This window comes from Mastigoproctus giganteus, chromosome 14 (genome assembly GCF_048544385.1).
Source record: "Mastigoproctus giganteus isolate SK-2022 chromosome 14, ASM4854438v1, whole genome shotgun sequence".
Classification (NCBI taxonomy): Eukaryota; Metazoa; Arthropoda; class Arachnida; order Uropygi; family Thelyphonidae; genus Mastigoproctus; species Mastigoproctus giganteus.
Genome location: NC_143588.1, coordinates 104,206,529 through 104,230,219, shown reverse-complemented (window position 1 = coordinate 104,230,219; position 23,691 = coordinate 104,206,529). Strand labels below are relative to the sequence as shown.

The window sequence follows — 23,691 nt, the reverse complement described above, 5'->3', positions numbered from 1 at the left end:
AAACAATACCATCAGTTTACATATCTGTGTTTTGTTTTTGCTGGTACATTGAAGATCACTTTGGAAAATGTCTAAGAACTGAACAAACATGACTATTACCCTGACACATGAAACTGTGCAGCAATGAGCCCTGCAAGCCAAGGAACAGCATGAGCACAATCCTCCCAGTGTTTGTACAATTCTTGAATTCTTTTTCCCAGCTATGGTGATGACAGATGTTTTCGCTCAATACTATCTTTGCCCTCCATAGTTCGTGCAATCCAAAAATGAATTTTTTTGGATTCAGCATTTAACATATATCCAGAGCTTCAAACTCACTAAATGATTATGCTCGAGCACCAACACATTTGGGCATTCATTTTTTGTAGGTCATAGTGTACTGCAAGTCATGGATGACAGTGTAGGCAAACATATTAAACTTTTACTGCTGGATACCTTCTGCAGCAAGAAACTGAATCCCAATGAGCTGAGATAAATTACAGAAAATCATGAAAAATTAAATACAGTGGATTCCGGTTATTTGGGCCACCGGTTAACCAGAGCAGCCGTTTATTTGGGGCAAATCTTAAAAAACAGAACCCAATCGAGAAAATAGCCAGGGTTTACTTCGCTTAATTGGGATAAAATGCCGTTTAATCGGGGCAGGAGACCGCAGCACTGAAGATTACCCTACGATTGTCTCCGACCGTACACGTAGTTCGGTCAGATTTCTGGAGGTCACAACCATAAAACAATTAGCAGTCACCTGTTTATTGGGCTTTTGTGTTAGCGAAATCTATCATAAACTGATAGTAATCTCGATCTTATTGAATTTGCACTAATACCGACAGCTGGAATTCTGTGGGTTATTATGGTGAAATGTGTTAACACTTCTATGGAATCTTCAATCATATAAAAAAAATAATTTTTAGAATCTGCTCTTCATTCCTATTTTTAAAGCTTCGTAATTTGTTACTCCGTTCTCACTTGCGCATATAGTGTTACTTGCAATTTGTGTGCCATGTTCTTTGTTATTGATTGCTTATCTTTTTACTGTTTTAAATTTTAGCTCGCACCCACAAATGACAGTGAACAGAAATGTCAACTAGTTTAGTTAGTATGTACATATTACATTACGTATTAATTCTTCCGATTATCACGTATATTCTTCCGATTATCACGTATCATTTAATTTTTTAATTGGTAAGGTAATAAAGGATAAATTTGTACTTAATATATCTTTATTTTTATAGCCTGTGGATAATATTCCTCCTATTTTCGCTAATTAGAATTGCGGTTTAATTGAATTAAAATTCAATTCACAAACGTGATCACAATGACCGGCGCTTATTACACATCATATAGTGAACGGTACTTTACTATGGTGACTCTATCGTAACATGATTTGATTGTACAGTGAACCGATTGTAAAGAGGGGGGGGACATTGTATTTTTAACTATTTACGTGAAACTTCGGATAATTGGGGCAGCCGCTTAATCGGGCCAAAATGCACTAGTCCCGATGTGTCCCAAATAACCAGAATCGACTGTACTACCAAAGTGGGATGCAATTTATCCTCAGATAACAGAAATCTCATTTTTATTTCATAATACTTATTTTTTTATATAAAAATGTAAGTTTCTGAAATTAAAATTAAGTATAATGCATAGCAATAACAGAAATGTAACAGCAGTCAGAAGTTTGGTAAAGTACTACCTCCATGTTCTTTGAAACACTATATTGAGCATCAACATTCCCCACCCCCTGAATTTTTTTTTTTTAAAGTTTAAAAATTTATCATATTTTTAAGTTTCTTATTCCAGGATGTCAAATGTTTTTTTTTTTTTTTTTGGTTACATGTATTTCATGTTTCTGCATATAACAGTAATAGCAATAATTTATATATAGTTAGTAAACTGATAATGAGAAAAAAAAAGCTCTTCAAAGGCAACTTTCATATGTGCATTCTTTAAATAGAGAATTTTTTTTGGACATCCATTATAATGCCTATTCATTCCTCCAATCAGCAACATGGCAACAAACATTATATATCCAGTATGGATGAATAATATGATATGTATGAAAATAAATAATAATTGCTGGATTGAGAGTAAATGGGCCTGTAGTACTGGGATCCATTGCTTAAATAAATAAACACGTATGTCCAGTAAATAAATACGTATAAATAAATGTGTATTAAAAAAATTTTTAATACACATTTAATTACAAATGGTTTGCAGCTTTTGAGGCTAAACGGGCCTCTTCGTCAGCAAATACTAACAGAATGGAGACGTTAAGACAAATTTTAAAGGATACAGTTATGCGTGCAATGAGGCATGCGTGGGCATGAGGTTGACCATTCAACCACTAGATTGGTGTTCATTGTTGCTGCATGGACATGTGTGCTTATGCTTCAGGTGCTCATCTAGTCTCAAAACAGTTGCCTCCAAGGTAAGGCATAGTCTCATTCCCTTGCTGCGGTTCATATACTGGGGTTTAATTACATGATATATTAAGTGACTAACCAGAGTCGGTGGCGAAAGTGTCAGGACTGGTCAATCACTTTATAGTCGCGTTTGGGATTAAGGTCATGGTGGGTTGACCAGAAGTGTTCTGTGATTGCGGCTTGGTCAGTCTCAGCAAGGCAACTCGAGGTCTCCTCTATGTAGCAGCTGTTACAATCTTTGCAGGTTACGCAGTATACTACACCGCTGCGCAAAAGAGGGGCGACCAGAATCTTCATGCTGGAAACCAGAGAATGCAAGTTTCTACCAGGTAGCTGCTGCATGCATTTTAGTTCGCCATTGTGCCGTCGAAACCGCCAATCACACAACTTGCTATGGGAGTGGACGCAAGCATTACCAACCTCCCTGAAAAAGCTGCTAACAAAATTTGCTTCAAAACGGCCTCCGTCCTGCGATGCACATGGCCCATCCACTCCAACCTTAATCACCAGCAGCACAGCGCTATTTCCTCCATAAGAAAAGACAACACCATTGTCGTACTTCCCGCTGACAAGGGACGTCACACTGTCATATTGGACTGGTCAGCCTATCTAGAGAAAGCCCTCGTCCTCCTACAAGATTGCAACGTCTATGAACCCCTGGAGTCAGACGTAAACAAACTTGTCTATGCATGGTTTAAAGCAAAGAAAATTTCTACTTCGACTCAGTGGCTTCTTCATGCCACAGGCTGCCAACTACCTCAATTTTATGGTCTGCCTAAGATTCATAAGCCAGGCGTTCCTCTCTGACCCATTGTGTCCTGCTGCAATGCACCTACATATGAACTATCCAAATATATTGCTGCATGACTCCTCACCTCTAGTAGGAAATACCATCCATGCTGTCACTAAGGTGAGTTCATTCACCTTATTAAAGAGCTCTCAATCTCTGACGAGATTATAGCGTCATTCGAAGTAGTCTCCCTATTTACATCGATTCCTGTCCAACAGGCTGTAATCTGCACCAAGAGGCTTCTGGATAATGACCCAAACCTACAGAGCAGACCATCACTGTTCACTGACGACATCTGTACCACCCTCAACCTGTGTTTATCAGGCAGCGTCATTACCTTTGAAGATTCCTTATACAAGCAAGTGCACGGCACTGCCATGGAAGAACAGATATTCCTGAACCCACCTATACCTATTACAACATGGTGCAGATACGTCAATGACATCTTTACCGTCATCCCACGTGGTTCTGAAACAACATTACTGGAGTACCTCAATTCCTTGTCTGTGTTCATCCAGTTCACTTTAGAGTTAGAAGTGGCCGGATCCCTTCCATTCTTGGATGTCCTGGTAAAACACATGGGCCGACACCTGGAAACTTCAGTATACCACAAGTCAATGTGGTACAGTCAGTTCACTAACTACAGATCTGGCCATCTCAACAGCACTGCCCGCACCCTGTTCTCCCAGGCTTGGAGCCACTCCGGCATAAATGAAGCACAATTGTGACTATCTAACCAACATATTGGACAAGTGCTTATTGCAAGTGCAGGAGCTCGTGATCCACCTGAGACTGCCATCAACTCATGACAATGTACCTACTGCCTACATTCCCTACTATCCGGGCATGTCGGGCCAGATTTCAAAAATCCTTCAAGAATACAACGTAAAATGCGTGTAGCTACCTGGTAGAAACTTGCATTCTCTGGTTTCCAGCGTGAAGACTCCAGTCGCCCCTCTCTTGTGCAGCGGTGTAGTATACCACATAACCTGCAAAGACTGTAACAGCTGCTACGTAGGGGAGACCTTGAGATGCCTTCAAGACCTGCTTGCAGATCGATTCGCCTTGCTGAGACTGACCAATCCGCAATTGCAGAACACTTCTGGTTGACCCGCCATGACCGTAATCCCAAGCGCGACTATGAAGTAATTGACCAGTCCCGACACTTTCGCCACCGACTCTGGCTAGAGTCACTTAATATATCATGTAATTCAAGAACTATGAACTGTGGCAAGGGAATGAGACTACACCCTATTTGAAGGCAACTGTTTTGAGACTAGATAAGTGCTGGAAGCATAACCACAGACGTCCATGCAGCAACAATGAACACCAATCTAGTGGTTGAATGGTCAACCTTGCGCCCACGCATGCCTCATTACGTGCACAACTGCATCCTTTAAAATTTGTCTCTGTCTCCATTCTGTTAGTATTTGCTGACGAAGAGGCCCATTTAGCCTTGAAAGCTACAAATCACTTGTAATTAAATGTGTATTAAAAATTTTTTTATTGGACACGTATTTATTTAATTTTTGGATTTCTGATCTTCCGCCCACTGGGAATTAAGCAGTTATACTCAGATCGATGGACTAATGAACATGGTGAAACCAAGGTGCTTTATGCATATGTGAACATGCTTAAGAAACATTCACTGCCTAACAAAATAGCTATTTACTTAACACAAGTAAATAATTATAGAAGTCACATCATGAATGTGTCTGCACTTGCCTGGCTATGTGAATTTCTACAAAAACAGAGAACTGTTATCTTGAATACAAAAATAAAATGTGATTATGTTTCTGAGACCATTATAGAAAAAGTAACACTAAATATACTCCACAAATTAAAGGAGCAAATTAATACAACAATTAGTACTATACTTAGAAAAGTGTGATTCTGTTAGCCGAGTACTAAAATATTCTAATACTCAAATTTAATAAAAAAAAAAATCATAAAGGTAAAAATAAATCAAAGTGATACTCATCCTTAGCAGTAGAAATGCATCTCCTCTGGTGGGTGGTCGTGTTTGTACAGCTAAGGATGAATGTCACTTTTGTTTTATTTTTATGATTTTAATTTGATTGCTAAGGTGCCTTGGTATTCAGGTAGTAGAATCTCACTTTGCAAATATAAACCTAATTGTTGCATTAATTTGATGTGTTAATTTTGTGCTATATTTAGTGTCCTTTTTTCTACAATAGTCTCAGAGCATTCTACCTCAGAAAAAACATTCCTTTTGCATCCAGCATGGTAAATCCTATCTATCAGTTATTACAAAAGCAAAGGAATTTTTAAAACGTCTTTATCTTGAAGCCTATCTGATGTATACATCAAGAGAAATATATGTGGAGGATCCAGATGTGTATAGAGTGGCTCTCCATCTTTAAAAGCAAAATTAAGAGCACACTAAACTCATTCCAAGGCATTTTGAAAAAAAGATTTCAAATAAGCTTAGTCTGCAATTGGTGGGAAAAATGCATGTAAATAACCAGGGTCATTATTTTGAAAACTTCAATGTGTAATTAACCGTAAATATTAAATTTGTTTAAATAAAGATTCACTCTGGGAATCTTTGACACCAGCTTGTATCACTGCTACATTTGTATTGTATACAGATATGGAAATCAATGGGAACTAATTATAATTTATGTTTAAAAAACTCAGCTAAAACTTACATTTCATCTGATTGAGAAGCTGCTAAACCAAAACTAGTTTCTCCTGACCCAGATTTGGAAACCAAAATTTTAGCAGCACTATCAGCTGACAATAATAGAGGATTTGTCAATTCAGGCCTTAAAACTTTCCCATTACTTTCACATATTGTAGAATTAATTTCTTTTGATGCTATAGCATCATTTTCATCATTTTTATTTTCTTTGTCATCTTGCTTTGATCCTAAAAACAAACAAAAGAAGAGAAATAAGATTGCTTTTTATTCAGGCATTTCAAAGGCTATTAACGTAGTTTGTAATAATAAAAAAATAATAATAAAAAAAGCCTTTATAATGATATCCTGTGTATATATTTTAAAATAAATAAAAAATTAAAGAAATCTCAGGTCTTACATTAAACACTGATATAAAATAAAAGAAAAATAAAAAAAAATTGAAGATAAGTTTAGAAAAAACACAAGGTGCATATTTTTGTCTATTCTAACTGATACAAAAAATAAAATATAAAAATTAGGTTGATTTACCAAGCCTTATAACTCCAACAAAATATTTAACTGCTATTATTATGAAGTCACCTTCTCATGTTTTTCTAGATGAACAAAAGAGGAGAGAAGGTTGTTGTTATGGAAATTTCTGGTGCAAAGACTACTTGGGCCATACTACACCTCCCAAAGTAATTGAGGCTACATATAATAATTGCCAGAGGTGCAGTCAGAAGCAGTAATACATTTTAATTTGTTTCAGGTAGGAAAAAAAAAATTTGAGAAGTTTTGCATCATTACTTATGATGTGGTTGAGTAACAAAGGTTCTTGCAGATCTCAGAGGAAACTGAATGTGGAGTGTCAGGCATTGTTGAACAAAGTACCTTCAATAAGTACATACTTTACTGTTAGTGGTGCCAAGTGCGTACACTGAGGATGATTATTTTCTGTAAGCAGAAACATATGAGTGAAGTATGATTTATTCAGGTTCTGACTAGAATTACTTCTTTCCTATTTTTATGGAGGCTAGAAGAAAGTCCATAATTGTGGTTCAGGTTTCAGTTGAAACAGCCTACTGTGTTTGCATTCTCCACAAAAGTGTTCATTATTCCATATATATATTCTCTGTATATTGCATCTATAATCAGGATATGGGATGAGATTATTTGCTGAGGCTATGCTGGATGGACGTTCATTTCCTGGATTCATTTCCTATCCAAGAGAAGATAACAGTTTGTTGATGCTCACAGAGACATATCAGCTCATGTCTTATGCGCTTTAAAAAAGGATCGTGAGGAGGTGTTTTTCAAAGCTAAGAGAGCACTCTTCAAGTCCATACATATTATGCTTTTATTGATTTACAGGTGTGAAATATTTTCCAGGGCAAGCTCAATAGCATGAAGCTCAGCAGTATAACTGTTGCATTCAGCCAAAAGTGAAATTGAAACAGTTGTATTAGGGAAGGCAGCAGCTGCACCCACTTTATTGCCAGAATTTGAACTATCAGTGCAGATCTTAATAAAGTGGGAATAATTTTGTGTAATTGTCAAATTACACAAAATTATTACACTTAATTGTCAAATGGTATTTGACAATTAAGCATCTTTGACCTCCATTAAATCCCCTTGCTGTGATATCTCTGCTACTGTCTGTATACTTTGAAATGTGTTTCTGCTTTGCATACATCTTGTTTGCAATGCTCACTAACATGAAATGAAATTTTTGGTAAGTAGTGTACACTTCCATGCAGACAACTTGGTTGCAGTTGCACTATAGCTGCTTAAGTTCTGCTGAAGTTATTATCTGGAATGTAACCTTTAAATTAAAGGAAAATTATCTGGGCAAATTGCATAATAAAATAATTTCTCTGGGTGTGTGTTTCAGCTTCCACTATTAAAAGAATGAAAATAAGTTTTTAATACAGAAAAAAAAAAAAAGAAAAAAAAAGGATCTTTATTGGCATCTGGGAAGAAAGTGGCCATTATGATGAGTCATCTTCACTCCATCTTTGAAAACCAACAAATTCACACTATCATTATAGTAACCTTCCATATTCTGAAAGTTGTAGCGTAGACAAGTGCTGTGGTCTCTCTCTCTCTCTCTCTCTCTGATCAGGTTAGCTTTATCCTAAGCACAGTCACCTTGAAAATTACTTCCTTTTTTTGAAAAGGAAATTTCTGCAGACAACCTAGAATTGCTGACTTCCCTGATCCTTACCAAGGGTTGCAAACTTCTGACAGTTAATCTTCCTCATAAGACTAATTCTTCAAAATATATGTGAAAAAACATCTAGACCTAATTTTAGATCTTAATGCCATTGAAGATTTGTGTGTCTCCTACTTGTGCTTTCACACTTGACCAGGCAGAATGCAGTAATTCTCTTAAAAGTCTGAAGGTTCACTGCTAGGATTCTAGTATAGCAATGCATCTATGAAAGATCTGAGAATAAAACCTACAGGTAAACTCCAATAAATGTCAAAAGAATCACTCTTAACTGAAAATTATCATAATCAGGACAGAGTACATTTTCTTAGCATTCTGATCCATTAAAAAGGCAATCTGTTCCTGAATCTGATTATAGTCGCAACAATAATCTTTAAAATAGAAATGATTTGTAAAAAATTGAGCACTTTGAACCATGAATAACATAAGTGGGTAACAACAATAATTGGACTTCTTTTATGCAACAAGGTCACATATAAAGGTGGTCACTGAATTATTAGGAGGATACTTTGCACATATGGATATCATGCTTGACCTTGACTATTTTCCAGAAGAATTTTACTTTTTGAAACATCAACCAAAATAACTAAACCCAGCGATTATGGGAGGAAAAAAATAATAAAAATAATAATAAAAAATATAAGCACTCATTTTACCAATCTTCTACCATATGAACTAAATCAAAATTCTTAAGCTAATCCATATGATTCATATTACCAACCTGTTGCTTGCATGTTGGCAAATTTTAGTTTTTCGGCTTGAACTGCAAGGGCAGAAGGCCTCAGTACAATTTTTGGTGTAGAAGAGGTAACATTATGAGATACATCTAGAAAGGGGAGGAAAAAGACAGGTATGCAGTAACAGAGAAATTTAAACATATGCATAACTGCATATTCAAATTCATAATCACATTCAAACTATAATAAACTCCAGACATAATCTTTATAAAAAATAACATTTAAAATACACAGGGTATGATTATAAAATAATGAGGCTGATTTTGCTATGTAACTTCCACAAGGTGATGGAGGGTTTCTGCTTTTTGCCTTAACGATATCACTTTAAAACAAAGAACTAATAACACATTTTGCAAAGGTAAGGAAATCTGCATGCAAGAAAATTCAAATATTAAACTGATAATATGAGTTTTTGATTTAAAAGGTTTAAAGATGGCAGGGAAGATGTCAATGATAACACACAAGGTCGATGTTTTAGTGCATTCCAACAAACTGCTAAAGTTAGAGAGTTAAAGTTGGTTTCAACTGCTATCATTATCTCCTCAGATTCTATTTAAATGACAAAAGCAAATAAGTGAAATTTGATTCTTGTCATTATTATTAATATTGGCCATATGGTAAAAGGAAGCCTGAGGCTTATGATACACCAGCCAAAAAAAATTCTAGAGAGAGAGAGAGAGAGAGAGAGAGAGAGAGTCAGAAGTAGAAGGAAATCACTAAGAAAGAGAAGAATGATGATATCCAGCTCAGGACCATTTAAGAAGAATTCAAGAGGATAATTTTCTGTGGAAACTTAACTGATGATTAAAGTTTAAAGATTAAAGGCTGTCTCGGTAAAACCTAAATGTTATCAACTTCATTGGAAAACTTCTCAAACTAAACCGCTCAATCCTGTCTCAGTAAAACCTACAAACTAAATATTAGCAACTTCAAATGGAAAAGTGCTCAATCCATGAAAGTCAAGAAAACGTATGCCAAAATCATTACTGAAAACAATATTGTGTTCAACATCACATTACCATGTTTATTAAATATTCATCTCTGACAGTTAAAACTATTAATTAATACAAAAGTTATTTATCATTATTTCAAAATACAGCGAGACAGGGGTATATACAAGTCTGCGTGCATGATGTCTAGAGAAGAATAACATATTCAGAAGCCAAGTTGCAGGATGCAAATCCTTAGAAAGTAACCTGGATGTAAATCCCAAAAAATGCTTCACAGAAAACTCCCAAATCTCTGTCTTTTGATATACTATAGAGATGAGTAAAAAGGTCTTCAAGAAATTCCTACACTCACCAATGGGGCCTGACGCTTGGAACATTAACTGAGTGACAAGAGACAAAACCACTATACCATGACAGATAACAAAGGATAGACTTACAATTAAATTGATTCTTTCACCAGAAATGTGCCAGCTCAAAACTGCTTTCTTAAGACAGGTTTTTGGCAAAAAAAAAAAAAAGGGGGGGGGGGATTGTGCAGCTTCTTCATCCGTTTTATTCAACTTCTGCTTTCTAAGATGAGAAAACTTTATGAAGGAAAAATATTTTTTGGTACTGACAACAGTAAAGAGAATGGTATGGGTAATATGAGTTATATTTCACTGAAGAACTCCAGAAATGTTTCAACAGTAACCTCACTGCTAAATTAATGCATTCAGTTTCACAGCAGGTCTTAGCTCTGAGGAAATAAAAGCCTTTTTTTTAATATTACATCACAAGTTGAAACTATAGTCTATCAGAATTATTTATCCTAACTCATGCAGAGTTCATGGAGTTTGTCATTGAAATCTAATGTCATCATAATCTGAATGTGAAATTTTTAAAAAAAATTTGTGGTCCATAAAACTTTCAGAATGGAGAATTTTGCTGTTTAGCTGACAGCAAAATTCCATGGACTAGGCCCATGGACTTGTGCCATATAAATTCAAAAATTAATAAGTCCATAATTTTTAAATTTTTTTACATGCAGGTATTAATGAAAAAATTAATAATACTGTTAGCGGATCAAGAACCTATAAATAATACAAAACAATTAAATAAACATGGCAATTCAGAAATATCAGTAGCAAAAATAAAAATAAAAGCATCAAAAATATAACCTCAACTTACCAGATGACAGTATCAGTGTCGGTGGTGCAAGCAATGGCCTGGACTCTAGAGAAAAAAGAATCACAGGTTTATTTATTTATTTTTATTTTTTTTTTTTTTTTAAGCCACAACAGTATAGTGCAAAATTTAGTGTTTAAGCCACTCAAAATTAGAAAACTATGTTTTATTTGGTTCAATATATAATAATATAAAAAAAAATTATACACGGTGAATAAAGATAAATGTGCTGGATTATAAAAATTACCAAAGGAAGAAAAGATATGACTGCTGTTATCTGCAGAAATGCTAAGGAATGCAGATGGTCCTGTACCAGTGACCTAACTGTACAGCACCATTTTTGACCATGCACGTGCATTTATGATAATCATCCTCCTAAACCTCTAAGGCATCTTTGAACAAGATAACACTGCATGCCAGAGGGTGCAAGTGTTGGACTGATTTAACAAGAATTCCAGCAAATTCTGTCCTCCAGTGGCTGCCAAAATCATTTAATTTCAGTCCAACTGCAAGTGTGTCAGATGCCATGGAGCAAACTGTTCAGTGCCTGGATCCAATACCATTGAATATCCAGCAACTGTGGAATGATCAGCACAGATTACCACACCTGCAAACAGCCTTCAGTACCTCATGGAGTCTATGCTGCAACATATTCAAGATTGGCTGTACGTTAAAGATGGCACAAACAGGTACTAGATAAGTGTTCCAAATACTAAGTTATCTCAGTGTATATATTAATAAATGCAACCCTTTTGGGTATAATTTTAATTTTAGTTTAATCATTAGCAATGCTTTTCAATACGATGTATTATTACTTTATAAAAAAAATCTTGTAGAGAATAGTTTTGGTGCAGATTTTCTTGATGGAGGGCTATTTTTGTTGCGTGTTTATTTTTAACATACAAAAAAAAAAAAAAAAAACTTTGTACCATTTCTTAAGCTGATCTAGAAAATTCAAAGTTTACCATGACCAAACTAAGATAAGAAGATGTCCTAGTTTTATCAACTGACTTTATATTGGCTGATTGTTATACTGCACCTAACATCTCAATATGGGCGAAAGCAGCCATGCTATTCACTTAATGCACTCACAAACAATGCAGTGAATAGGGCAACTGATCTCGGTGGAAATGGCCTGAATTATTTGATTTTCTTCCCTATAAAAAAGGTTGCAGAAGGAGTCATTATGGGCTGTTTTTGCTCTGTTGCTGAGTTAGTCAGTACCAAAGGAGGAGACTCACTAAACTGCTTCTGTGAGAAGGTTAAAAGCTTGCAGTGTCATGATAAATATAATGCTGAGAATACATTACTATTGCCCTAGTGTGTTAATAGCATTAAAATGGCTTATAAAGTAAAGCTTACGTAGCTTTCATCATTGATAACAAATAAAAAAATAATCAAAATAAAAACAAAATAATGTTTCCACACTACTATATTTTATTTATTTTTACTGAATCCCTCTTTATATCTACATAAGCTCTCTGGATCATACAATGCTAGGATAAGTTGTTCTAACAGTTGATTACTCAATTAATGAAAGTCTTTTTTCCTTTTTTGAATCTACATCCCTTTCTTTGCATCATTCTAGCAAGTGAAAATATGTCCACATCATTAAATTTGCTCACCTGAGTCAGATGCCTAGTTTCCAAACTAGCATCCACAGCTAGTCTTGTTGCACTTTTTGAATCCTTTCAAGCAAGTTCATATCTTCCTGAAATGAAGCCCAAGACCTGTACACAATATTCAATATTTGGTCTGACCACTGATTTGTGCAGCGGAATTATTACCTCTATTACTACTAGCAAATTTCTGCATATATATCACCGACAGCTATCCCAATTTACTAATCTTGAGGAACTTCATGTTGGTGTGTGTGTTATGGAGGTTTAATGGCACATAAGCTTCTGGGGCTATAGTGAGCCTATTCATAGGGAACTGCTAAAAACAAAATTCTGTTGTAATGACTTGATTTTTGTTACGGTAATCTTTCAGAATTTGATTTTTTCAGAAAAGATAAAAATTCATTGATATTTGCTTCCTCGCCAATAATATACTTTAATGTCATCGGTTCTCGCAGATTTGTCAGGGAAGACAGGATAGATGTTCTGTCCTGTTGATACTGTGGGCAGTCAATTAGGATATGTTTCACTGATAAATGTGCTGAACAGTGTGGACACTGAGCAGGATCCTCTCCTGTGAGTAGATGGAGGTGAGTGAGATAAGTATGTCCTATTCGTGCCTGTGCAAGTACCACTTCTTCTCTTCACACTGTTTTGGTGCTAGAGTGCCAAAGCTTTGGGTGCTGTTTTAACTGATAGAGTTTATTATTGGTTTGGGTGTGCCATAGCTCTTTCCACTGTGCAAGACATGTTTGTTTGTGTTTTTTTTTTTTTTTTGGTAGTTATTGGCGCATCGGCTTCTGTGGCCATAATGCACCTCCCAAGGTTTTTGCAGTACTTTGATCCAAGCCCGAGGGAGGATTCGAACCCGCAACCTTTGGGTTGCCAGACGGGCACTTTACTTACCCGGCTAGCCCGGTCGGCACATGTTGTTTGTATAATATGATTATAGTCATAGATTGGAATAGGAGCACAGGTTAAATCATAAGTTGATTGATTTTTGGCAGTTTTGTCAGCGAGTTCATTCCTTTTTATCCCCGAATGGGCTGGGTTCCAGCAAAAGGTCACTGATTGATGACATTCCTCAATTTTTAATAATCGGCTTCTGATTTGGTTTAACATAGGATGAACCTTGTAAGAAAAGTTTTGTATTCCTGTAATTGAGCTTAGAGAGTCAGTGTATACAATTATTTTAGAGATGGGTAGAAGTTTTCTAAAGGTAATTTTATTGCATGAAGTTCTGCAGAAAAGCTGCTATATTTAGGTGGAAGTGAAGCAGAAATGACTGTAGTGGAAAATACTGCTGCTGCTCCAACAGCTGAATGTGATTTGGAGCCATCAGTATATATTGGCAATAAACTAGCATATTTCTGAATATGGCTTGCATGGAGTTGTTTCACGTTGAGTGACAGTAGGTGATTCTTTCTCCATTTTAAAGATAAGTATCACAAGTTAATTGAGGAGGTGGTGTCCAAGGTGGATGAGAGCATTTCACTACTTCTAGCCTGTTGACATTAGGAATATTCCAACTCTGTGTTATTTCAATTAGGCGTAAGCCTGCCAGTCTTATTTTACTGGGTTTATTTCTATAGAGGTTTTGCAGTGGTGGATTAAAGAGGTAGGATGTGACAGCAACTTTGTATTCGGGCTGCATACTTAAGAAGTAGTGTTTTCCTGCGGAGACAAAGAGGGGACTCATGTGCTTTGATATATAAACTGAGTAGGAGATGTCCTGAATGCTCCAAGGGCAATCTGCAATGCACTATTCTGTATAGGGTCCAACCAGCATAGTGTACTCTGTCGGGCAGAATCGTAGATTGGAGCACCATAATCCAAACGGGATCTGATCAATGCTCTGTATAAGAGAAGCAAAGATGGACGGTCTGCTCCCCAAGACAGCGCAGATAAAGCTCTGAGTATGTTCAGTTTTTTAAGACAGGAAGTACGCACTGATTTAATATGCTCAAAAAAATTTTATTTTATGTCAAAGATTAATCCCAAGAATCTGATACTGCTGGTCATTGGAATGGTAAAATTTGACATCTGAAGTTCAGGATCTTGTATGCATGTTTCGTTGATTACAAAAGTGGATTGCAACAGTTTTCTGCTGAGATAGACGATAGCCATCGAGTCCTGCCCACCTTTGGACCTTATTCAAGGATATCTGCAATTGACATTTAATGGATCTCATATTTTGAGAGTGTCAAGAAATGGAGAGATCATCTGCATGAAGATAGGTCTCAACTGTATTTGGAAGTTCTTTTGTGATAGAATAAATTTTAAGAGCAAAGAGGGTTGCACTCAATACAGAACCTTGTGGAACTCCTCCTTCCTGTAAAAAATGTCATAGAAAGCGAGTTGTGGTATCGAATGATTCTGGAGAAAGTTCCTAATGAATATAGGAAGGTTGCCTCGTAGACCAAGGGCATGGAGGTCGCTCAGAATGCATGGCGCCGGGTAATGTCAAATGCCTTCTCTATGTCTATGGAAACCAAAACAAGATGTTCATTTTTGACGAAGGCATTGCGAATTGCAGACTCTGCCTTGATCATGAGATCTAAGGAGGACCTGTTTGATTATTACTCATTAGGCGTTGTGTTTCGATAATCCAAACAAGTCGATTATGAATAATTTTTTCAAGTATTTTACCAAGGCAACTGGAGAGGGAAATTGGTCGGTAATCGTATGGCTTGGTAGGGTCTTTTCCAGGTTTCAAAAAAAGGCAAGAACTGTGGCATGATGCCAAGAGCTGGGATAAATGTTTTCCATAAATATTCAATTATAGTATACCAGCAGTAGAGTAAACCCCCGCTATTCGGTATGGATGTTTCTTGCTAATCCTTGTTCAGTATGTGTTATGCACTTGTTCATGGAAGGTTTCATCGTTTGCTTTTAATTTATATGCTTACAAAAGTGATAAATCGTAAACCGTTTTGCAGCGTAAAACAGAGACTTTTTCAAGTTAATGAAGCCGACTGGGCTAGCCAGGTAGGTAAAGTGCCTGCCTGACAACCCAAAGGTTGCAGGTTCGATTCCCGCCTCGGGCTTGGATCACAGTAAAATGCAAAAACTTTGGGAGGTGCAATATGGCCATAGAAGCTGATGCGCCAACAACTAATACAAAAAAAAAAAAAAAAAAAAAAAAGTTAATGAAAGGAAGTGACTTTATTGTGGACAAGTTCTTTCTAACCCGTACAAAAATATGGCTACGAATAACAAGGGAAAATGTGAAAAGATCAAAGGTGATGACATTAGCGAATAAAATTGAGTTATTAGATAAAATTTCTAATGGTGAAAATGTCTCCTCAGTGGCAAAACATAAAATAAATGAGTCAATGGTACGATCAATCAAGAAATCGGAAGAAAAAATCCGCCGTAGTGTCTGTGAAAATGCGCTAATTGCTTCAAAAATTCTCTGTAACTCGTGATGTTAAATTAGAAAAAATGGAAAAAGCTTTAAATCTGTGGATAGAAGACCGAACTCAAAATAAAATTCTGTTAAGTTCACTCATCATTCATGAAAAGGCAAAACTCTTTTATCAACACTTTAGCGAAACTGGTGATAGCACTGGTGGGGTAAGTTTTTTAGCTAGCAAAGGCGCTGGTTTGAAATTTCTAATAAATATTACATTTAATATTAAATTTTTTCTTATTTTCATTTCGATGCCATATGCTTGCATTTCACTATGTACTTTCCTAAGGTTCACTATGTACTTTCTGAAAGTGATAAAGCCCAAGAAACCTTAGGAAAAAAAAAAATCCAAAGAAGGAAAAATTAGTCAAGAAACACTTGTTATGATGAACCGAAGGCGAAAAATGAAGAGCAAGTTAAACATTAACAAAGAAAAAATTGAGTATACTGAGTTATGCAAAGCCATTAGAAAGAGACTCAGAGAGGACATAAGATTTAACACAAGAAAAGTAGAACAAGCATTGAGGGAAAACAAACGATTTAAATCAGCAGCCATGAAGTAATACAGAAAGACAAATGAAGTAATACAGAAAGACAAATGATACTGAAACTGAAGAATAGCGATGGTGTACTTATAAACAGCAGAGAAGGCATAATTCAAATAGCAGAAGACTACTATAGAGAATTATACAAGGAGCGAGGGAATGATGCCAGAAGTGGGGAAGATGGACTGCAAAGTAGCAACACATACAACAAACCAGATATTCTTCCTGATGAGGTAGAACATGCATTGAAGAAAATGAAGAATCAGAAGGCCCCAGGGGAAGATTAAGTTACTGTAGAGTTGTTAAAATTGGGAGTAAGAGACATAACACAAAAATTGGCAAGGCTCTTCACAAAGTGCATTAGAAAAGATGTGATGCCTAAGCAGTGGAATAATGCAATCATAGTTTTGCTGCATAAGAAAGGAGATAAATCAGAAATTGGAAATTATAGACCAACTAGCTTGTTATCCCACATCTACAAGTTGTTCACAAGGGTCATTACTAACAGATTAGAAAGAATACTTGATGAGAATCAACCGAAAGAGCAAGCTGGCTTTAGGACAGGATTCTCAACTATGGATCACCTTCACGTAATATCACAGCTAATGGAGAAAGTAAATGAATATAAAATACCATTATGCCTGGCATTTGTGGATTATGAAAAGGCATTTGACTCCATACAGCATAAGGCAATGTTTTGGGCACTGGAACGACAAGGCATAGATACCCCACATATTATGATTTTGAAGAAAATATATGAGGGTGCTACCTCCTTTATTAGACTAGACAAAGACGGTAGGAAATTTAAAATCTAGAAAGGAGTTCAACAAGGGGAGACAATATCTCCGAAGCTGTTTACTGCTGCCCTTGAGGACGCTTTCAGAAGATTAGACTGGTCGCAGAAAGGAGTCAATGTGAACGGAGAGTACCTAAACCATTTACGATTTGCAGATGACATTGTGGTCATAAGCCACGATCCCAAAGAATTAGAGGAAAATCTTAACCAGTTATGCACAGTTAGTAAGGATTTTGGACTAAAGATGAATATGGCTAAAACAAAAATAATGATGAACAAGTATGCCACAGAAAGGGAAATAATTATTGAAGGAGCAGTAATTGAAAAGGTGGAGTCATATACTTATCTGGGACAAGTTATTAGCTGTAATAATGATAAATGGCTGGAAGTCAAGAGAAGAATAAATTTTGGATGGATAGCATTCAGGAAATATAGTCACATACTGAAGAGCAATATCCCAGTTTGTCTGAAACGTAAAATAATGAATCAATGTATACTCCCCACCATGACTTATGGAAGTGAAACTTGGGCACTCACCAAAAGAATGGAAGAGAAGCTGAGAACTACACAGCGAAGAATGGAACGAATTATATTGGGAATCAGACTGTTAGATAAGAAGAGAAACACATGGATTAGGCAGCAAACTCAAGTAAAGGACATTCTTATCAAAACTAAAGAACTAAAATGGTCTTGGGCAGGACACATAGCTCGAAGACATGATGACAGATGGACTAAGAAAATAACAGAATGGTATCCAAGAGGAGCTAGAAGAAAACCTGGAAGACAAAGTCGGAGATGGATAGATGAAATTCATGAGTTTTTAGGTAGTAAATGGATGGCCAGTGCTCAAAACAGGAGGAACTGGAAAGTTGCTGGAGAGGCCTTTGTCTTGCAGTGGATTGAAAATGGCTGATGATGATGATGATGATGGAGAGAAACCTTTACTGGAATTACAAAGTTGGCAAGGTTTAGCAGTTTCTGCAATTGTCCACAGTTTATTTTCTCCACTAGTAGGTCCCCTGATCGCAGTCTCTTGACTGTCTTAGGAGATCCTGCCAGACTTTCCAGGTGTTTCTGGATAAGAAACGGAGAGAGCTTACTGAGAGGCTGATCTGTAAGAGAGTGCATTATTAGAAATGCAGGAGAATTTGTCGCTGAGGAAGTGGTTTTCAACCTTTTGGGTTGTGACGTGTTATGCTCATTGTCTAACTCTGGCTGAGAGCTTGTCGGCTCGAGACGCGGAAAGGTATGTTGATCCATGTTTGCTCCTTTTAGCCCTTGGCAGATTAGCTTTTCTGCCAAGATTTCTGGCCCCGCCACGGGAAGGCAGGAGCAGTGCCCGGTATAACCAAGTGTAAAGTAGTAAGTGTTAGTAAAAGAAATATGAAAAATAAAGAAAGGTAGCTTTTCTTTCTTTCTCTGTACAAGTACTTTTTGTAACAGTAGCTGATATTAAAAAATAAATTTCTTAAGGACAGGAACTTAAAAGAACTATAAATCGCTTTTAGATAATCACTCTTTAAGCACAGAGAAGACAATTCATGTTGGATTCATGTTACAACCTCCAGATTCTATTCATCCTTAATGCTTCAGTGCATTATCCCCAGTTATAATTTAACTTGAGATTATCTTACATTTACTAGCAAAACATTCTCATTCTTGTTGTTAACAATCCTGCTTACCATCAACAAAAATCATTATCAAATATTGACATGAAACTATTAATTTTATTGATACACATAATACAATCATCAATATTTTTAAGTGCACAAAGGGTGATATCATTGTACGTGTTGGCACTATGACAATAATTGTAGATCTGCAGATTTACTTAACAAGTACAGGTCAATGTTGAAAAAAAGTCGTGAGTTAGGGTTAAATTTGAAAGTGTCTGCAATCCTGCCCAGACACGATAGGAGGAAGTATATGATGAGAGTCTTGTCAATCAATTCAGCCCTGGAGAGATTGTGAAAGGCTTATGGGGTATAATTTTTCTCAGCATGGTCTGTGCTTGTTAACAGGAGACATTGCTTCTACACGGATGGGATACACTTAAATAGAAAGGGTGTAAGAATATTTGCTGATGATATCAAGGCAATGTTAGGTAGGTTGAAGAACTGCTAGCTTGGAGGGATTCACAAACTAAATAGATTAACAGTAGCCGCAAGCAGAGGTGAAAATGATTCTTGCACTGCTTCTATTGGAATGAGCAGCAGCCTGGAAAGCAAATTTCTGGGGATTTCAGGAACTGCTGGGAGTCATGAAACAAGTAAATGCATGGGCTTTGTTAGAGTAACTAAGAGTAAGAACAGGTGCATGTATAAATATCATAAATATTGGTGCATGTACACCAATGCTAGGAGTATAGTAAATAAATTTGATGAATTTGAAGTGCTGGTCAAGACATCAAAGACTGGTATTGTTGGGATATCAGCGATGTGGTGTCACACAAGATATAAGCAATGCAGAATTGGAATTTGGAGAGTACAATGTGTACAGAAAGGATAGGAAGGGAGGAGGGGTTATGCTGTTAGTTAAGAAACACAAAATCTAAGAAAGTGCATCCATTTGACATAGATGGATAGTGTAATGTTGAGTCAGTTTGGTGTGACATAAGCACTGGGAAACAAAAATGAGGGTAGGAGTTTGTTATAGGCCTAATGACTCTGATGAGTACAATGACCAATTATATAGAGAAACAGAGTGGACCAGTAAATCAGGTTTTGAGGTTATTGACTGGAACTTATGGATTGGTCACTCGCACACTAGCAAGGCTTTTGTGGATGATTGTTTTATACAGCAGCATGTTAGAGAAGCAACCAGAGGGAGTAACACTCTTGATCTGATTATCAGAAGTGATTATTCATGCATATTTATAGATGAAGAAACCACTAGGTGGCAGTGATCACAGTGAACTCATGTGGGATTTACTTAAAGATGTAACTACCATCAGGGGTAAAAGGAGGGGTTTTTGCTTTCGTAAAGGTGACTACAGTGGTCTCAGATATTTTTTTTTAAGTTGTATACAGTGGGACCAACTGATGACATTAACAACAGCAAATTCTAAATGGGAAGCATTCAAGGAAGTAATCTTGGAAACTACTAGGCTTTTTGTTCCAACAAATAAATACTGTTCTAGGTTTAGGCCCAAATGGATATCAGATGAACTAATGAGACTTGTGGTAGACAAGAAACATGCATGAGCTGCATATAAAATTATCAGGAGACACAGTAGCCTATATAAGCTAGTTTGTATTTTGTTGTTTTTGTTGTTTTGGTTTTTAGGAGCATTAGCAACTAAGGCCATATTGCTCCGGGGATATGCGGTGGTCATTCCCTGACCTTTCTGCATCCTCCGTATTTGGTGTTCACGGGCTTGAACCCCGGTCTAATCAAGAAGCGTGTGCTACGTACTGCTGCTCCTGCCCACCTGGCTACGGAGGCGCCGCTAGTCTGTAATCAAGTCACAAAGGAGGTTAGGCAAGCGAAGGCAGATTATGAGAAATCTTTGGTAAAGGATGCAAAAAAAAAAAAAAAAAACAGCAAAGAATTCTTTACTTATATACAGTGGCAGACAAAAAAACTGCAACACCTTAAAAAAAGTAACATTTTTAGTGAAACGTATAAGATATTGTTTGATTACAGTCATATTGCTTGTCGCAAAGCAAGGGTATTGCATCAGTCATTTCTATAAATACGGCATTGGAAGGGTATACATACTCATTAGTATCCTGTTTTGTGGAGGTGTAAGCATGGTTCCATATGTTCAGTTTACACCAACAAGTAAGATTCAGCTGTAGGAGAGCATTGTAAGGGTGTGGTACCACAAAATTGAGCAACTGTATATCCAGAAGTTGATTAACTCTGTGCCAGATCATTGCAAAGTTGTAATTGTAGCTCGAGGAGAAACAAAAAAATATTGAGGACTTATTTTGCTGATTTACAGTACAGGCAACTCTCAGTTTATGAACAAGTCCTGTTCCAAAGCATTGTTTGTTATACGCTTTGTTCATTATGTGTGTATATTGCATTCCTGAGCTTTTACACGATATGTATCGTATACATTAGCAGTCATTTTAAAGCATTAAAACCATGTACTAAACATTGAATGGTCTATATAATATGTTTTATTATAATGTATGTATGCATATGGTTCATTGTACACGATACATAAGGTAAAATAAAATAAGAAAAGAATAAAAAAACAAGATAACATACTTGTTAATTTTCATTAAAAACAAAGAGTTACAAAATAGATATAAAGAAAATGAGTACTAACATAATATATGTACTGTACATACATATGTATTCAACTTTTTCTCGTCAATATCTTCATCACAGTTCAATATTTTCCACATAAGTGACACTAAGTGCAGATGGAAGAGCATCTAATAATGAAGAAACAGCTGAGTTTCCACTTTTTTAAAATATGTTTTTATAGAAGACTGCACAGTTAGTTTCTTTTTTCTTCAAAAATCTCACTGTAGCATGCTAGACAGTCATAAATGCCTCGTTTCACTTTTGCAATTCTTTCCATATTTGCATCTTCTTCAAAGATTGCCAATCCCTCAGAAACTGATTTAAAAGCTGCAGCCATTTTCTGCCTTGTAAATGTTCTAGGAGGCTGTGGAATATCAGGTTCTTCTGTTACTCAAGAATTCAGATGTGTCTCTATTTCAATTATTTCATCGGTTGTTAATTCCTCAAAACGCAAGTCCAAAAGCTCTCTCACATCAGTTACATCAAGGTCGGGGTCCATTTTATTGCCCAGTCCAACAATTTCTTCAATCACGGGTTCTACTAGCTCGTCAAAATCACTTAAATTATTCATAAACTGTGGACACAAGTTTTTCCACACACCACTTGTTTGTTTCCTTCACATCCACACAGGCACCAGCAATGCATTATAAATGTTGTATGCCTTCCAGAAATCCCTTAAGTTCTTAGGCACCGGCGAGGTGATCTGATAGAGGTGTATAAGGCTTTGAATGGCTTGAGCATGCTCAATGCCAATGGGATCCTTCATCTTTCTCAGAATAATCACCTCAGAGGGCATAAATTCAAATTGAGGAAGGACGGATGTCGGATAGATGTGCGGAAATTTGCCTTTGGCCAGCGGGTGGTTGGTTGGTGGAACAGACTTCCATCACTTGTTGTTGAAGTTGATAGCCTAAACAAATTTAAAGCTCAACTGGACAGGTATTTCGAATGAACGGAGTGGTGAAATGGGAGAGGGTTTTTTTTTTTTTTTTTTTTGGCTGATGCTGAATAAGCTTGCTTTCTTGCATCATATGCCTCTACTAATGCTAATGCTAATAAAAGCAATGGCTTGAGAAAAGGTCTACCTTAAGTAATATGCCCTAAAGGAGGGTATAATACCCTGGTCCATCGGCTGAATAATAGAAGTTGTATTAAGAGGCAAAAAAACAATCTTAATTTTATCATTGAAATCAACTATGAAGGATGGATGGCCAGGGCATTATCAAGCAGTAATAAAATTTTGAAGAGTAAATTTTTAGAGAGACAATGCCTCACCGGCAGCATTACCACCAAGTAAAAGAGTTAGTCTTTCTTTTGCAAATTTATGTCCAGATGCACATTTTTCCTCTCTAGAAATGCATGTTCTGGAAGACATTTTTTTTTCCAGAAAAGTCCTGTTTTGTCAGCATTGAACATTTGATGAGCACTGTAACCACCTTCTACTATTACTTTTTCAAGCACCTTCGAGAATTCATTTGCAGCTTGAGTAACTGCACTCGCCAATTCACCCAGAAGTCTTAAATTGCGCAAGTTAGCCCTCATTTTAAGACGTGAAAACCACCCAGAGCTAGATGAAAAGCAGTCATTTGCATATTCAGTTCCAGCACTTTTCTTTGAGGTGTGGCATGTAAACCAACATTTTCTTTTTTACTGGCTAGATTAGTTTTATTAACCAAGGACAGTTCAGTATAATTATCGTATAATAATTTTCTGATAATTATTGTACTAAATACATTTTTTAAAATGTTTATTTAAATCTCACAATTATACATTTGGCATTTTGTTTTATAAGCAACTATCTATTGGCGACTTTGTAAGAAATTTTTTATATATGTTCATTATTACGAATATATATTTATATATATATATATATATATATATATATCCAAGTATGAAAAAGCAAATAGTAAATTTTATAATAAATATAAATATTATAATAAATATTAAATAGTCACATAACCAATTAATGCCATCTAAGACGATTAAACATTACATCGGTCTGTATAAATATGAATATGAGTTAAGTTAATAGTGGTAAGAGTTTTTAAAGGTAAAATATGATATACTAGCTTATCAGGTCAACCAAAAACCATTGCGGGTACCCAACGTGACCTGGAA

At 36.2% G+C, this 23,691-nt stretch overlaps 1 protein-coding gene across 5 annotated transcripts in view; it reads right to left on the bottom strand.

Annotated features, from left to right (window-relative positions):
• The window catches only part of RanBP3 (ran-binding protein 3), a 186,773-nt gene that overhangs the window by 39,564 nt on the left and 123,518 nt on the right, over positions 1 to 23,691 (bottom strand). For 4 of the 5 annotated variants that reach the window (XM_090388679.1, XM_090388682.1, XM_090388678.1 and 1 more), the window contains 3 exons: positions 10,945 to 10,989; positions 8,812 to 8,916; positions 5,889 to 6,108 (listed from right to left, as the gene is read on the bottom strand). In XM_090388679.1, the coding sequence (XP_090244805.1) occupies positions 5,889 to 6,108; positions 8,812 to 8,916; positions 10,945 to 10,989 (370 nt within the window). The remainder of the gene's footprint in view (positions 1 to 5,888; positions 6,109 to 8,811; positions 8,917 to 10,944; positions 10,990 to 23,691) is intronic. The other variant, XM_090388680.1, reaches the window with a different exon arrangement.